Here is a 17,936-nt window from a genome sequence, read left to right on the forward strand (position 1 = left end):
TCATTATCTTCAAAGCCCTCTAAAGGAATGGCCCACATTAGCAGAGATTCTTCCTCATATAGCATGCATATAACCTCATAAAACAGCCAGTTTACACTGGAAGAACGGAACCATCAACCACAAGAGCAAGACTCTAGGGCTCAGGAGGCAGAATTTGCTCTGCAGCTGGCCCATGAATATGAAACTTACCCCCAACAGATGTCAGAATCACCCCAAAACTCAAAACTGTCAGATCAAAATGTTAAAACCCTCTTCTTTGACATCCCTATCCTACAGTAATAATTGCTAGCAAAAAATAAATATATAATTTTTCTGACAAGAGACGAGATGGACAGAGATCCTTGTGTGGTTAATTTAGATTTTACAAAGGTATTCAGATGCCACAATGCTGAATATGGTAAAAGAACCACAACAGATAGTTTGGAGATGTTTGTAGTGGACCACACTCCAGGTAACCTGAGGCTTTGGGAGCTCCGTTTCCTTCCCCATAAAATATAGGCTATTACATAGGACATCTGCCAAGAAAACACCAAAAAAAAAAAAACCCATAAATTACACAAAATTCACTAACCCAGGTATTTTAAATCTTTTCTTTTTTTTAATCCCTTCTTCAATTCCGTTATCCTATTTTTTTCTCCTATGTTTGACTATTCTCTCTTGTTTGGTATTCTCTTAATTCATTACCTACCATACGTGGTCTTTCCTATTTTCACCCATTCTCCAGTGTCACACTGACTCTTCACTGTGCTCTTCCATTGTTCTTCTTCCTGTGATCCTCCCCTCCTCCTGAATTCTATTATCTCTCTCTTCTCCCTCCCTCCAGTCCTTGCTTCTAGCGTGGCTTCAGCCCCCTCCTGTTGTCTCTTTCAAAGTCCTTCCCATTGTGCCTTCTTTTTCCATCTCTCCTCACAAGGATTCACCCTCCTCTAGTTCCCACTCCCTTAAGCAGGCTTCTGAAACAGGACAAGTAGGCCAAATCCCCACTACCTTTTTACCCTACACACTGATAAGCACCTGACCTAGCTCAAGAACTAAGCTAGTCCATCTCATGGCTAGATGTCACAATGACAACTCAGAGAGAGAGAGAGAGAGAGAGAGCGCTCATTCAGGCAGCCAGATAATGGCTCACCCACAACCACGAATCAATTACTCAAAGTCCCTGAAAGCTGTGGGACTTAAGGCTTGGACCATGTAGCCTGTGGCCATAGGAAACCATAGAGGGAATGGTTGATAACATGATCAGTAATTGTTTGGGAAAAAAAAAATCACTGTGATAATCTTTCAAACCAAGTAATTAGTTTACACGAGCAAGGCTATTTCCACAACCAAAAAAGACTACAACCTTTTAAAAATTAAATCTAAGGTTAGAATTGGTACTTAAATTATCTTAAAATTGGGGTGGGAGGTATGATTTTGTGGGCCTCAAATGACAGCTTTGTCAGGAAGCTTGCACACTTTACCTGGGCTGTCACCTGTTGTGTGTCCTTGGATCCCCAGGACTTTATTTGCAATAAATTCACTTGAACAAGATAAATAAATAAATGAACAGTTTCACCCTAAAATTACTCCAATAATTCTAAAACTCAGGGCAATTTAAGAGGCCATTAAATTGTGCTAAAGGCCATGTTATAAAATGACTAAGCCATTTTTTAAATGCAATCAACGAGAGACTAAACAAAAACATATCTCACAAAAGTGCTTTGACTATACAAGGATCTCAACTGTAACTCTGCTTTTGCAAGCAGGCACTGCTTTCCGTGGCACAGAAACATAGGAAGGGTTGTCATCTCCACAGTCGCGGACCCCTCACTGAAGCTGTTCACGTTTCACTTTTCATCGGTATAGACAGGAGTGGAAGAGTTGTCCAGATTATACACATGCCTTATCCATCTCTCTAATGTATTTATGGAGCACTGATCATCTTAGTATCTAAGCAGTGAAGCAGAGCTGAGGCTTGATGATTATGGTCTCCATCCCCTTAGAAGGGGCAACAACTTTAGCAGAAGCCAGGGTCAAGCACATGGCAGCAGTACAGAGGGGCACACCATGCATGCATGGCACTAATAATCCCCTTTCTGTGCATTAGTGAATCTTCTTCCTCTGTGCCCTCCCTAAACTTTCCCCACAGACAGGATGATTTCATGGAAACTCCACAAACTCATCCTTACAGAATTTCTTGTGCCCTCCTATTACCATCCTGTGGCTATTTTCACATTAAGGTATGGTTTGCCCAATTTGTTAAAATTAAAGGGCGAGGAAGGAGTCTGCCTCTGAATTTGTCTTTGCATTTAAGATTATATTTTAAATTCCTCCAATTCTGGGGTGGTGGTGGTTGGTTTTTTTAATTCAAAAGCAAACTTTCAGAAACCACTCTTTGATAGAGCTTACATTATGTGTCACAATGCACATTTCCCCTTTCCTCCCTCAATAATATTATGGAATTCTTCTTTTTAGAAAGGTAATCAGACATGCCAAACCCACGAAAAAAAAAAATGCAGAAATTGCACTTGTTTTTGGCTTAATCGGCTTGTTGGCTAGTAGCTGGTTGCTTTTTCTTATTTTTTTTTTTTTTGGAGGGGGGGAAAGAGAGTGAGGGGTGTACAGCGGGTCCACCACAGTCCCAGACTGCACGCTGGGGGGGGGGGGGGGGAGGGGAACTAGTCACAGAGTGTTAGGGTTCTTAGGGATTGGCTTGTTTCTGTCTTGTTTTGAAATAGAATTAGCTTGATTTTTGGCTTATTGTGAAAGTCGGGGTGCTTATTTACCTCGTGAAAGTTGGCAACTATGTGTTTCCATTACTGATAACACTGCTGACTTTTGACACTCCTGCCAACCTTAAACTTACCACTAGCTGTTCATATGGTACCAAAATTTGAAAGATCATATTCCCTTCATAAAGAAAAGTGAAGTCTGTTTACAGATGAATGCATTATTATCCTGTCCTCCTCACATCTCACTTTGACTGAAAACGTGAATCTTGAATTTATGAAAATACATTACATCTATTCAACTCAGAATTCTGAAAAGTGTAAACACCATTAGCATTTTAACTACTCCAACATTATTATGTGACATCTAATAATATTGTATTATACTTTTAAGCAGTTATTGCTTAATTTCCATAGGAACTTCAAATATAGAATCTGTCACTTCTAAACAGTACACAAATATTTAAATCATGATTGCCTGGCTGCCAGTAAGGAATCCAGCCCTGAACAGCAGCTTGGGCAAATTGCTGATTTAAAACCTGGAACAAGAGATGTCTTGTTACACAGAATAATATCCCACCTAGATAAAATTACTAATTGATATTTCTGTACCTCAAAACATGAAGTTTTAAATGTGGGATTTTTAGTTTGTGACATAATTTAGACAGATATTGGAAATTTTAAATAATAGATCTCGGATTATCTGAAGACCTCTATGTAATATGTCTTGATTAAGACCCAAAGATATGAAATAATGTTAATTCTATAGACAAAAGAATTATGGGGGGGAGGGGGGAATCTAACAATGTAAAGATGTCAGGTGATGTAGTATACAATGCTTTATAAAAACATCAGACTGTATTTTAATCACCTATAACTCATTCTTAGTGAGCCAAAATGACTACATTCCAGAAACATTTTAGCCAAAGCTACATTTTAAACTCTTAAAATGTTATCTCTGAAATATCACGAGTCTATGATTTTCTATCCATTTTCAAAATATAGCAAAACAGTTTGCTTAACTAAATTTCATTGCCACATGTTCATAAAAGTAGACAGTATACTCCTCTGGAATGCCATAACCAGACATTCTTTGATTTCCTATTTGGAAGAAATTATTTAACTAATATTCACATTTTTCTTCAGTGTTTCAGTTTTAAATATATGATGCAATTGTTTTTCTGTAGTGGAAGCTTTCTTACATAAAAGGAAAGTTAACTGATAAAGATACTATATCACTCTGAATAAGAAAAAATACTAAGACAAATTAGTAAATATTCAGACAGCAATAGAAAGAATGAAATTAGGCCAAAAGTTAGGGCTAGTATGCTTCCACCACTACCATAGCTGTAAATCACTGAATTAAACTGGGCATCAATCTTTCACAAACGTATGCAACTTACTATTATTTATATACTAGTGCCTACAGACTATAACCAAGTTTGGGGCCCCCCATGTACTAGGCACCACACACACACACACACACACTTACTTTAGTAAGAGGCAGTTCCAACACAAAGGAGCTTGGGACTATGGAAGACATTCAAAGGAAGTTTAATTGTCCCCATTTTATACATGGGGAACCAGACATGACCTGTGCCTGCCGATAGTGGAGGGTGCGGGCGGGGTGGGGGCAGAGTAAAGGACACCAGCTTCAGCAGTGTTACAGACCATGCTCTGTACAAACCAAGCAGCAAATCTGGGGGGCATGTGACCACTTATGCCTCCCCTCTTCTCCCTCCCCCCCCCCACCTCTGTGGGGAACTAAGACAGAGAGATATGCCCAAAGTCACATAGAATGACCATGAAAAAAACAGGAATTAAAACATAGATTTCCTGAGCCCTAAGTCTAGCACCTTAACCACAATACCATCCATCATCTACTCACAAGACTATCCAGTTGAGTTCAGTGGGACATGCATACGTGACTACAGGATTAGGGTCTTTCTTATTAGCACAGTTTGTCCTATAGCTACAGGGAAACTTCAATGGGAGTTTTGTGTACTCAAGAAATGCCTCTAGTACATTCTTCTGCCAATGAAAATTGGGCTCTACAGTAGTTTCTAGTGTTTTGTTCTACTGAGATTTTTCCCATGAATTTTTAATAAGTGGGAACTAATGTGTGTGTGTATATAGATATATACAGAAAGAGAGATAAATGTAAATATACATGCATACACACACACACTTACGTTAACAACTTCTTTAATTTATATACTACCTTAACAAGCCAAAACATCTTTATGCATCAACATCACTAATTAACATCAAAAAAGCTCTGGTGAGTACAATTTGTAAACTTCTAGGATATGAATCTGCAAACGCTTTTTTCATTCAAAAAGTTGCTATTTGAGTAAGAGCTTGCATGACCAGGCCTTTACTGCAGAGCCTGAAGAGGGAGACAAAGACAATGAGTTTGTAGACCCTACCAATATATCTTCATTTCTCAGCAATTAAGCATTACCTGTTTAAAAGAATAGTTGCTTATAGCCCTGAAGTTTCCATATTAGACTGTAACTGTTTAAAGGTGAGTCAAGTTTTAGGTCAAAATCCCGAGACTAGTTTGCCGGGATGGGTGGGGGGAAGGGTTTGTATTCAAAAAATTAACACATGATGAAAGCTTACAGTTGAATTATTTTATTAAAGCCAGAAAGTTATTTGGAAAATGCACATTGTTGGGAAGATTAACATAATAGTTTAAACTTGTGGGTAAACACAAGCCCTATATGCTATAAACATTTTGGCTTATTAAATCCCTGAAATTGACCTATTTCCTAACTACTCTATGTAGTGCACAAATACTCTGAAACTCACAACAGGCAAAAAGAAAATTTAGAAGTTTTGCATTAGCAGTGATATTTGCTTGAGTAAAGGTTGAAGGACTGAACCCTCACTCCAGGAAAAGGAGACTTTAATCTTTATTGTGTCTCAAACGGCTTACTATGCCAAAACAGCTCTGTAACTTTCTTATATTCATATGTAACAGTGGCTTTAACGATACTCTATCATTAAAAGACTCTTAATCAGCCATTATTGTTGATGAGTTTCACAAGGGAAAATTGTAATGAGATACCATATAATCTCTTGTGCAATATACATAATGCTTTTTTTATTATAATATACAGAAAACTATCAAATACCGTGAAAGTTTTAAGTCTCAACGTAGCAAGTGATTATCTTGAAACTTTTGGTGACCAAACCACTTTATCTAAAAGGGGTAACATTTTAAGTGCAACTTTGTTTTTCAAGATTTTTCTTTTAAGTATTGTACTCCTTTCTTCCACAGAAGGGAATGGGAGTTTTGCCACTGACCTTCAAAGGAAGCAGAATTGGGCCCCTATAAAGCTTTTCTTCAAGTGAAGTTATTAGACCATTGGCATAACTGACACCCATTATTGCTTCTCTTTTAAAGTGAAGAGACATTACAGTAGTAATAGATGAAGTTTCAATCAAACAATATTTAAATCTGCACATATAAATCAGAGCTTTATGCAGTGTAAGGAACACAATAATTACAAAAAAATGAATGTAGGTATCCCTCCCATACATCTATTAATACAGTAATTTAAAACTGTGTAAAATGTATCGTAAGTTTAATATTCAAAGATATCAAGGGCAGTATAATAGCTTTTAAGAAATTCCCCTAAAAATAAGTGACATTATTAACATTATGCTTATTATTGCGTCAAATTTGTAACTACAAATAAATACATGGTAAGTGAAAACTTACTAAAGGGGTTTTTGTTTTTTTAAAAAGTACATTTTTGGTAGTGAAACTTCACAATTTATTATGGTTGCTACACAAAATGTAAACTCCTGAAGAAGAATTTCAGCTCGAGCATTTTAGAAACAGAACATGGGGGAGGGGGAAGAGGGAGGAATCAGAAACCTTGAGTTCTTCAGTGCACGCTTTGCTCTTTACGTGTCAAAGGAATTCAAGGGACAAACAATGGTAGATACATTGCAAAAGCGCAAACAAAGAGGAAAATCAGCCGGAGATATTTATTCATTGCGAATCTTCGTCGGCTTACCATGGATATTAAGTTTACAATGGCCCATTAAATGCATAATGCGTACAGACAGACACCTTCCCTTCAGGGTACAAAATTATCTCCTCCTCTCTTCCTAGGCGTAATTTAATAGACTCCTGCAGACAAAATTACAGCCAAGTCTCTGACTATTTCTCTGCTCATTTAAACTCGTAATAACAAGACCCTTTTACAAGCATTAAAACGAGAGAAGCTGTAGCTTCATAGTGAACTGACCAGAAACAGCCACCATGCCACACAAAAAGAAGTCTCTAAAGCATAGCTGGGAGGGATGAGAATGGGAGATCTTTCACATTTTTCAGCTCCGTTTCCGCGATAACGTGGCCTGATGGAGCCAGGCAGGAAAAGAGACTCGTGAGCGCAGGTTTAACTCGTCCAGGTCTTCTCCCCCCACGCTCCCTGCCCCTGCATCGTGGCTTTGATTTGATTGTGTAGCAAATGAATCCAGGCCATTAACGCCGCGCCAGCCTCTTGTTTCCAAGCTCACTTCCAGGGACTTACTATTCCCCTCACGTCTCCTCTCACCCACCCCCTGGCCCCCACCATGCTCATCGACCCCGGGGGAGGCAAGACAGTGAGCGGCGGCTGCAATCAACCTTGCAGGAAGGAGGTAGCGGCGGGGGGAGGGCTACAGGCACCTTCCCATTCACCGTCCACCCCCGAACGCCCCCTCTTGCCCCCAAACTCCCTGCCCAACTTCCAGGACACAGTCCCCTCCGGGGCCGGGGGCTGCAGCCTTTGCAGGCTGCGTGCGAGCGGGGCAGCGGGAGCAGAGCCCGCGGACAGCAGCCCGGGCTCGGCAGGCTCTGCACCCTGCCGGCTGCGCTCCTTTCTCCCGGGCCCCCAGCCCCAAACTTCTGCCCCACGCCTCAAACTCGCCCGAAAGTTTCCCCAAAGAGGCCGCCAGAGCCAGGCGCGCCAGTCCCTCACCTCTCATTGCCGGCGGGGAGGAGATGTGTGGAGGGGCTTCGTGGGCGCCCAGCGCCGCATGGTGACCTGCCCCACTCCTTCTCTTTCTCCCCTCGCCGCCGTCCCGCTCCCCTCTCCCGGGCCGCTGCACTCTGCATTTCTATATTCCTCCGCAAGCCAGGCCTGCCACCACCACCCCCCCTCCGGAACTAATTTCCCTGGCATGAAAACCTAAACCACACTTCCAGAGACTCCAGGGCTCCCAACCATCTGGCTCCTAAATTATTATACCCTTCACATCAAAAGATCCACTATCTCTCCTCGATGGCAGGACTCATTTCACTGGTTTTTGCTTAAAAAAAGCTTTCGGTAACAAAGCAGAGGCAGCGAAAACTCAGCCTTCGCCCTGCTAATTTTTGTTCTTATTTCTGTTGGTATTTGCAAGTTAAAAAACGAGCAGAGCGGGGTATGATGTCAGTAATCTAGAAGCTGAAAACGGGGGATCTTTTCTTTTGTTATAAAAACTTCAGAGTTTGCTGTTTCAAACCATCCGAGATTATTGCAATCGGCATTTAAATTTATCTCCTCTCGTTTACAGGACCATCATTGCTTTATAGTTTCCTGCTTATTCAACGAACCCTAAAAGGAATCCGGCTAGAACCGAATCAACCTCCTCCAGTGATAACACACCACACGGTACAAAGTTCCCAGTGCAACGAGTGGGAGTGTTTCCCCAGGACTTGTATGCACAGCTGGGTAAGAAAACCTAACCTCTGCAAACTCCAGCTCTGGAAAGTGGCATGCATACTACGCCCTGTAGCCCAAACTCCACTAACCTCCTCATTATCCGGCCAGAAATTGAAGACGGAAAAGACAAAAATACCAACTTGGGAGACAAGGACAGCTTTGCATTCCATTGTGTACAGTTATTTTATTAGACGGCTTATTTAAAACTTGAAAAAAGCAGAACTCTTCAGACAGTAGTCTGGACATTTGTAAATATCTAAAAGGAAGTCCAAAGATACACCAAAAACAAAACAAAACCTTATGCATAAAGATTATCAAGTCCAAAATGTAAGCGACACCGGACCAAATCCTGGACGCCTTACTCACACGAGTAACCACAGTGATTACACTGAAGAGAGCAAGATTTGGCTCAGTGTAAGAATCTCTCTTGCCCTTCGCTTATTCCCTCAACCTTAGAGACAAGTGTTTAGGGTGTTTAAAAGAAGAAGTGGAGACCTAAATCATGGGAGCCAAAAAGATTGTTCTCAATAGGGAGCTCTCCAGAAAGGGTTTTTTGGAAGGGGAGGGAAAACCAAGGTCAGGTATTTCATGGCTCCCAGCTGAATTCAGTTATCATCATTCAGTAGCTGTGTACATGAAAGTCTCTAACAAGTTATGGAAAGGGGAAAAAATAAACAACTACGGGGACATCGAGACAGAACACTATTGCTCCATGTAAAGAAAGAACTTTTACACTGACCTGAAATTAGAACCCTGGGCTCGCTGGTACTTTTATTTGTAGTAACAGTGTACAATTTGCGGTTTAGTAGACAATAGCGTGCAACCTAATATGCATACACACACATATCCCTGTTCTCTAAGATAGAAAATCTTAACCACAGGAATGGGTGGGATTGGCCAAATTATTTATATAAATGACCAGATGTAAAATGTGGTTATCTGAGTGGATCCTGAAGTCTTATCTTTTACAATGTTTGCCAGATTCTACTGCACGTTAGCTATAAGGTGCATTGGTTTTGAAAAGGTCCAACACCTTTGATTTAGTTCCTAGACATTCCTTGAAATAGTAAATGCTACCAATAAAGAAATAGCCATTTGGGATAAAGCTGAAATGATATCGTCCTGGCATGTACATGTAAATAACATTAAAGATTAATACTCCCAAATGTTCCTTGGAGTGATCGCCATTCATTAATAAATGATAAACGCTTAATAACGATCAAACATTTGTTTAGGGAATTCTGACTCGGCAGACTCACTGAGAAACCTAATTGCCTGGAAGAAACCGGAGTTCATCGCCACAGGAAGCAAGCAAAGGGCGAGAGAAGATTACAGGAGCACGTTTATTACGCATTCGCCGTGCACCGTTTTTTTCCTAGCCAAATAAATCAATCGATCGATGCGGCAGCACTGGGAGCCCCAACGATTCCTGCTTGATCTATGACTAAATCTTCACACATTCAGGACCGGATCAGAAGTAATCGACTCACAAATATCTCAAGTTTGCCTTTTTAGTGGCTTGATGGAAATGATTGTAAAGTGAGGACAGGAGTCCTGACGCAAAGACCCCGCAACCTCATTTATGGTTCTAGACAGAACTGGAGCACCTCTGGAGCAAGGACCAGCGGGATAAGAGGGCAATGGGGCTCCTCCCGGTCCCTTGTGTCTCCAGACAACGCTGAACTTGGCAGCCGTGGGGGGAAAAGGAGCCGCCGTGCCCAGTGCGCAGGCTAGAGGGCGCTGCACCACAACACATCGTCCCGGACTCCTTGTTCTTCTTCCACAGGCACCATTTCTAAAACAAGTTACACTTTAAAATAATGCAAAACCCAGTCGAACATCTTTGCAACAAGCCTTCTGAATTTGGTTCCGTATTGTACAGGTTTTGACTGAACTATCTAGATATCTTTGTCTATATCGAGGGAGGGAAATAGATGTGTGTGTGTTGAGGGATCAAAACATAGGTATACATAGGAGTGTGTGTATATACCCACACACACTAGCCAGACAAACACAGTAGTGTGTACTTCATTAAAGCCTATTTATGCTACTGGACAACATAAATACAATTAAATATTTTTTTAAAATCCAGGGAAAACAAAATCTAAGAACTCACCAGACCAGCTGGACTTAATACTTCTCTCCCAAAGTCCACTCTAGTTTAGTTGATTCCCCGCACACTTTGTTTAATTAAAAAAAATTGTCAAGCGTCTAAAGTATGAACTTTGCCACCCTTCTGTTCTTCAGCACAGGTCCAACGCGCAGCAAATCCAGCGCCCCTGCCCATATCCCGATGGCCGCATTTCGGCGTGTACCCATTCGATTTTCAAACTTGAAAGGGGGTGGGGAGGGGGAGAGAGAGAAAGGCGAGGGACGGAACGACCCAAGTGTTTCAAGACATGTCCAGGCAAAGAGCGGGTAGAGTTGAGCAGTAGGCTCCGCAGCAGCAGAAAGCGAGCTGCAGCGGATCACTGACTCACTCCCTCTCCTCTCCCTCGCTCGCTCTTGGACATCGCTCACTGGAGCGCCGTCCCCTCCCTCTTCCAAGCGTTGGATTGAAGGGATTCTCCAGCGGCGGCAGCCTTTCCTCCTACCCCGGCCCCAGCGGCTCCCTGGGGGCGGATCTCGGCCTCCACAGCAGGGGCTATCAGACACCTGAGCCGGAGCCCCTCTCCCACTACCGCTCGCAGCGTTTCCCGAGCCCGTGTGTGGCAGCAGGTGAAGCGCCGCCGCCTTTCCTGGAGCTGGGGCTCAGTGGGGATGCGTCCCGGGTCTAAGCCCCTGGCCCGGGAGTCGGGCTCCGCTGTCACCGTTCCAGCCCTCTTGGCAGCAGAAGTTTGGGCTGTTGCCGTTCCCTTTTCCAAAGCGCTTCCTCCACTCCTGTATCGCCCCCTCCCTCGGCCTCTGCACTACAGCAGCACAGCCCAGCCTGTAGCAAATGCTGGGTAACTTTCCCCTTATAAACCTTTGAGCTACCACTCCGCTCTCATGATTTACTCCTCAAACGCTTTACCAATACCCCACCCCTCGGAGGGTACTGCACATGCACCGGGTGCAATTTCCAGCAGGTCATACCTGGATCAACTCCAGGCCATTTATCAACAGGACAGTCAAAAAGGGCGATTATGCTAAATTCCAATACCCCCCTCCCTCCCCCCAGCTGTTTTGGCACTAGATCTGCATAAATAAAAGAGGGAAGAGTTGGTTTTGTTCCTAACAGGGAAAAGATATGTTTTTCTCCCACTCTCTTCATAATCCAATACATAAATAAACTGTTTGATGATTTAACTGAGAATTGGTCCTGCTTCGAGCAGGGGGTTGGACTAGATGACCTTCTGGGGTCCCTTCCAACCCTTATATTCTATGATTCTATGATTCTATGTTTTGCTCACCCATTCAAACAAAAAAAATCATCCTCCAGCAGAAACCAGCCTGGAAAATTTCAGCCTCAAAGGTCAAAATTTCAGAAAGTTGCAAGTAACTGTAAACAGGGGGTCAGAATGGTAAGGCATATGAAACAGAATGCTACTTGCCTATGTGACTTTGACTAGAGCAGTCACTGCTGCTCCTACAGTAATGCTTACTTATGTGCCTCACAAGGGTGTTGTGAGACTAAATTTGTAAAGTACCCTGAGAGTCTCAGGTGGATGATGGAGTAGAAGTGCAAAGTAGCATTGTATAGCACCTTTCATCCCTAAGGATTTTCAATCACTTTACAATCTATGGCCTTGATCCAAAGCCGGTTGAAGTCAATGGAAGGATTCCCAGGGTCCAACCGGAATAGCATCTACAGCCCCTTTCTGTCACACACTTAAGGTACTGGGGTTACTGCATCTGTATAAAAATGGAACTGTAGCCTCTGCTGTAGTTCACCTCAGGTTTCTCACAATGTAGGCTTCTATAATGGACTACACAGGGTGTAGGAGCATTGGAGTTCAGCAGATACAGGGTGATGTGTCAGCAGACCAGAGGCAATGGCGTCACGTGAGGCCATGTGCCCCTCCAGATTTCTGCCAGGGTGGGAGTTGGGCTGAGCATGGCTGAGAGGGATGTGGTTGGGAAAGGCACCGACACCTAGCATTCGTGCTGATCCCCACTAGAGTGCCTGGAGCAGGGAAGAGAGATGGGGCTGGCAGTGCAGCTCCACCAGAGGGGACACAGGGAAGCCTTCTGAGTCTCATCCCTTCTTCACCTGCAGCCACAGTTACCGCGGTGTCTGTAGCTCACTCTGGCTCATGCCATGCCTGCATCAGGGAGGCAATAGGAGAAGTGAGTGGGGAAGGAGCTGTGAAGGGAGTGGGGGCAAGGTGGCACTGGCTTGGAGCAGGTGTGGGAGGTGCAGGGGAAGTAAGAAAGGGGCCAGAAGCAATGTGTGGGGTGCTGAAGTGCCTCCAAACCTTTAAATTGTATCCCCTCCCACTATCAAGAGTTATGGATCAACTCTGCAGCAGATCCTCCAGAACAGCAACTATATGGCGCTTAGTTGGTACAGAAGGCCTTGCCCTCATGGTAGGCCAATTTAACTGGATAACAATAAGAAATTAACCCACATCAGACTTTGCAACAGATGGTGATTATTCATACCCTTCTTTCTTTACTTTGCCAGGGAAGAGGTGGACACTGAAGGAAGATGGAAATACTGGGAGGGAGCTATGAGCCTCTGGTGAAACAAAGGTGAAGCCTCCTCAATGGTTGATTAAGTGGGAGTGGTTTCTCAATCTGGATGATTCATCGTCTCATTCCTCATTTCATATTATTCCAAGACTAAGCATGTGGTTTCTTCTTCACATAAATGGCTTACTTCCTCAATTGGATTAAATTGTCACATTTATATATTTTATGAAATAAATACAACCACATTTGAATTACAAGACTATAATTCAATTTGAGGGCTCTGGTTTCTACACAGGCCTTTCCAACTTGAGTGGCTTGTGTGGTCACTAATAGCTAGAGTTGGCACAATTTGATTTTTACTTTTTTATAGTTTTGATGAATAATATTGATGTTTAGTTTTAAGCATTTTGTTCTGATTTTTATCAATTTAAATGTTCACAGTTGGGCAAAATTGAGGGTCTTAAGCATATTTTATTTTTATCGATCAAAATTTTCACAGTTACAAGAACTTATGGAGGGAGTCAGACAAAAATTATTTAATAGCAGCAGACACTGAGATTCAAAAAGCTAAAACTTTAGAAACTGTTAAAACACACACTGTCAACCTCACATATTAAAGTGTATTAGGTAAATATTCTTAAAATCAAACTCTAATAAGTTAATAAGCAGCATTTTTCTTACTTTGATGGAAAAATATATCCATCAATAAATCAAATTTTCAGATAGGTAGTCTGTGTGTGTACATTGTAATCAAAGATTATCAGCAATTACCAATAATTATCTAATCTTTCCAAGTCTTATTATAGCCCAGTATTTTGAAGCTGACTATTATATATCTTGTTGGCTGTGTGACAGACCTAGACCAGTGGGGTACAGGAGTCTGGTCCTATTGGGATCCGGGAAGTAGGCAGGGTACAAGAGTCTGGTAGAAGGCAATATACTGGCCACTGGATGAATAGTTTTCTGTTCCCTGAGTGACCAGAGCAAGGGCTGCCCTAGAGCAATCAGGAACCTGCTAGAACCAATTAAGACAAGCAAGCTAATTAAGATACCTGGAGCCAGTTAAGAACTTACTAGAATCAATTATGGCAGGCAGGCTAATCAGGACACCTCGTTTAAAAAGGACCTCCCATCAGTTGGGGGGGAGGGGGCGATGTGCTGCTGGAGGATTGAAGAGTATAAGCGTGATCAGGAGGAAGATCCTGAAGTGCGGATAAAGGTGCTGGGGGAAGGCCATAGGGAAGTATCCCAGGGAGTTGTGGCTGTCACGCAGCTGATACAGGGGACATTGTAGACAGCTACAATCCACAGGGCCCTAGGCTGGAACCCCGTGTAGAGAGTGGGCCTGGATTTCCCCTATTCCTCCAACTCCTGAACAGACACAAGAAGAGTTGACCTGGTCTGTGAGAAACACCAGAAGGGAAGGTCTATTTGGAAAAGGGATCTGGCCTGTCCCCAACCCACTAGGTGGGTCAACAGAGACTGTGGAGATTGTTCTCCATTTCCCCCATGCTGGCCAGTGATGAGGTTACCTGAGTGAACGGCAGGTTTGAGCCTCTAGCGGAAGTGGCCAAACTGAGGGCTGCCATGAACCTCTGAGGCAAGCAAATCTGCCAAAAAGTGCAGGGCCCACCAAGGCAGAGGAGGAACTTTGTCACAGCTGGTTTTCATGGGTCAGATAATAACTGGTCAAGGTAGTAGGTTAGCCTTGTAGGCTTTGCTTCAGACTCCCAAGATCTAGAGACATTTACTAGCTAGTTGATTAGATGATGACCATCCAAAGGTGGGCCAGTGAACTTCTCTTAGGAGAAGCTATAAAGGTGTGCATATGTCCAGAAATTCAGAATTTAGAAGGATTGAGATTTAGGTGAGTATCACTACTACTCCTCATAGAACACCCTATCCTATCTCATCCCCACACTATGCTGTGTGGTTCATAGGGAGTTAAAATAGAGAACAAAGGAGACACAAGGTCACTCTGACACATTGAGTGGCGATATTTATAAGAAAAAGGATAAGCCCAGATCTCTAGTCATTGGTGTTTGTAAGTTTTATTATGTGTATAATTTTTATGATCTTCTGTAATAGGTTTCCAAGATAATGAACCATACTGACTAGGTAATTTTTGCAAGATGGTTACTCAATATTCTATTTTCATTTTATGTTTTCTCTCCTCTTTGATTTTTTGGTCTTAAAAATAATGTCTATACAAACAATTATAATTATATTTGACTGCACCATACTTAAGGATGTATCCTTGCAGGGTGACTTCTTAACATGTTATCCAAGAGAAAATTGGTATATTATGATGGTATTTAACGAACCCACGAGCAAGACAGAGAGGCTAGCATTCAAAATACAGGCACCAGTGTATAGTGAGAATATTGTTTCATTCCAAAACAAAACAGGGTGTCTGTACAAGAGAAGAACACTTTGGGTGTCTCTGAAAAGATCAGACTGAGTCATGTGGGCCCATGGTTATGAGACACAACATTGAGAAGTCTGGGAGAAGAGACCTGGACACTACTTTAAAAGATCTTTAACACAGTGCATTTTGGAGCAAAGAATATTCTGGACTAGGTAATCACACACCTGATCAATGAATACAACAAGGAGTCCGGACTCCTTGTTGTTTTTGTGGATACAGACTAACATGGCTACCCTCTGATACCTGATCAATGAATGTGACAAGCCTTTGTAAAGGTGCCCATAATGGATTAAGCTTTAGCTCTGAAACCTAGTTCCACTGTCTATTATTAATAATACTTAGCTCTTTAGACAGATTTATTTTTTTAAAAAGAAACATACACCCATTGTCTAAAATTCTGGGCATATTTACAGCAACTAAGAGACAGCTAATAAAATTTTCAACATCATACTCCAAGCAACTGACTACATAAAAGGACGCATCATAAAAAGGAGCAAAAACTCAGAAATAATATCTCCAAACACAGTAATCAAAAAACCTTTTTTAAGGTCCTAGCACTTTTCCATAACAACCTATCTCAGGCAAAAGCCTAAGCACACAAATGAGCTTTTTACTATATAGTTAACAAATTAGAGTTCTGATGGATCACTTACAGAAGTGAAAGTAAATACTGAAGTCAAGGGTTCTCTACAGAAATAACCTTGCCGCCATCCCCCAGAAATTTACATTGAGGGACTGCTCTCATGCATTTCAGCTGATCATTCAACTATTGCGATTGTATCTGGGGAGAGTCGCAGTCACTTAGGCTAGAGGGACCTAAACTACATGAAGATTTAAAGATGAAAATCAGCGCTTTGAATTACATCCAATTTAAAGATGACAAAGACACGAATAATTGTGACAAGGTCTGTATCAGAGAGAAAAGGTGGCAATTGTCACACAAAGTGCAGATGATAAAAGGTACTTCTGAACATCAACACTGTCTGGGCCTTCAGGAGTAATCAAGGATCCATAACCATCTGTAAAATTGTGAGCCTCCATGGCAAAGGGCTAATACACGTTTTCAGTAATGGGGTCAGGCACAATTTCCAGCAAATTCTCAGTTAGTTATATATGAAGTGATATGATAAGACTGAAATTCACTCCTGTGCAGGGCCTATGTACTACTTAAATCCCACTTATGCCCTCAAAGGAGAAGCAGAAAAAGAGGGGATGCTACAGTAGTTGGCACAAATTGTAGTCTGAACTTGCTCTCTTCCCCCATTTAACATCAGTAGCTTAATCATCACTTTATTCCTCCCACCCCGGACAAAGAAGATGCTCCATAGTGATCCTGGTTTTGGACAGTAGGAAGGGTTCAGCAGTTCCTCATTGTGGTCTGTCTTTGGTTTCCCTTCCTTACAGGTCCAGGATGAGGAGGACAGAAGGTCCCAGCTGCTGCGTGATTCCTGGCTCTGACTCTCCACAAACCTAGTAGACTGGAGCAACCCCCCTCACCTTCACTTATCTATGGATGCCACCACTATGTCATGGCAGGAGAAAGGTAGCCAATACACATCTGTAGGATTGGCACTGAACACACTCAATTAGCTGACATTATTTAGGTAGGAATATTTTATTTTTCACAATGTAGCTTTTTTTTGAAATTATAGCCAGGGACTTTACACAACATAGAAATAACGCAACTGTAGTTACTGTTTTATTGGGCTTATACAGACTTTTCAAAGAGATACTCTCAAAATAACAAATCATATATCACCATGAATACCATGGAAATGCAAAAGCCCTCTCAACTATTTGGTAGTATGTCATGTGTACTCTGAGCCTGAAGACAAGTACTGGAAGCAACTCAAACATTAGACCCTGTGGTGGATTCCCATTAAACATACTTGCATTTTGTAATAAAGATGTCTTTTGGTAGGGTTACAATAAAAGGTACAATATCCCAATTATTTCACTTTTTGTTTTTTGGTTGAACTCCAATTAACCAAATGTCTTGGGACAACCAAAATATTTGGATAATCTCTATTTGATTAATTGGGAGAACTAGCTAATCTGAGAAGCCAGCTGTTCATCTCTCTTAACAGCAAGTTTGGAAAGTCTACAGTGCATCTCCCACTCAAATGCCAACTGACCTTGAGCAAGACAGGCAACCTTTTATTCAATGCATTTCAAGGGTACCGATTACCCTTAAGTACCAGCCAACAGTTGGGGAACAGCTTCACTGTGCTTTGGAAATGTGAACCTACTTAAGAACGCAACACTCTTCCCCACCAACCTACTTTAAAACCTGGGCCCACAGATGAGCTATTGATTATATAGTGAACAAACTGGAATTCTGATGGATCAACTGGCTCTTTATAATGCCATCCATCTTACTGTTCATTGTGTTCTGGGGCTGGCAAACCAATGTGTAGCTGCAAATGACTGGGGCATGGGCTGTCAGGCCTAGGGGTCAGAGTAGAGGGACAAAACCAAAGA

At 42.1% G+C, this 17,936-nt stretch overlaps 1 protein-coding gene and 2 long non-coding RNA genes across 7 annotated transcripts in view; 2 read left to right on the top strand and 1 right to left on the bottom strand.

The window, feature by feature from the left end:
* FAT1 (FAT atypical cadherin 1) overlaps positions 1-10,734 on the bottom strand; it is a 147,638-nt gene extending 136,904 nt beyond the window's left edge. For 3 of the 5 annotated variants that reach the window (XM_048848093.2, XM_048848092.2, XM_048848090.2), the window contains exon 1: positions 7,688-7,810. In XM_048848093.2, the coding sequence (XP_048704050.2) occupies positions 7,688-7,694 (7 nt within the window). In that variant the 5' untranslated portion in view covers positions 7,695-7,810. Of the gene's footprint in view, positions 1-7,687; positions 7,812-10,529 lie in introns of those variants that run through there. The other 2 variants (XR_007356394.2, XM_048848091.2) reach the window with 2 other exon arrangements.
* Positions 7,201-9,583, top strand: LOC142071915 (uncharacterized). Its single transcript, XR_012668153.1, has 2 exons — positions 7,201-7,367; positions 8,265-9,583. It is a non-coding gene; the product is annotated as an uncharacterized LOC142071915 (long non-coding RNA).
* Positions 10,719-17,395, top strand: LOC125635843 (uncharacterized). The gene is made up of 3 exons (XR_007356395.2): positions 10,719-11,131; positions 13,020-13,087; positions 16,860-17,395. It is a non-coding gene; the product is annotated as an uncharacterized LOC125635843 (long non-coding RNA).
* Positions 17,396-17,936: the final 541 nt, after the last annotated feature.

The sequence above is a fragment of the Caretta caretta genome, chromosome 4 (assembly GCF_965140235.1).
Source record: "Caretta caretta isolate rCarCar2 chromosome 4, rCarCar1.hap1, whole genome shotgun sequence".
Classification (NCBI taxonomy): Eukaryota; Metazoa; Chordata; order Testudines; family Cheloniidae; genus Caretta; species Caretta caretta.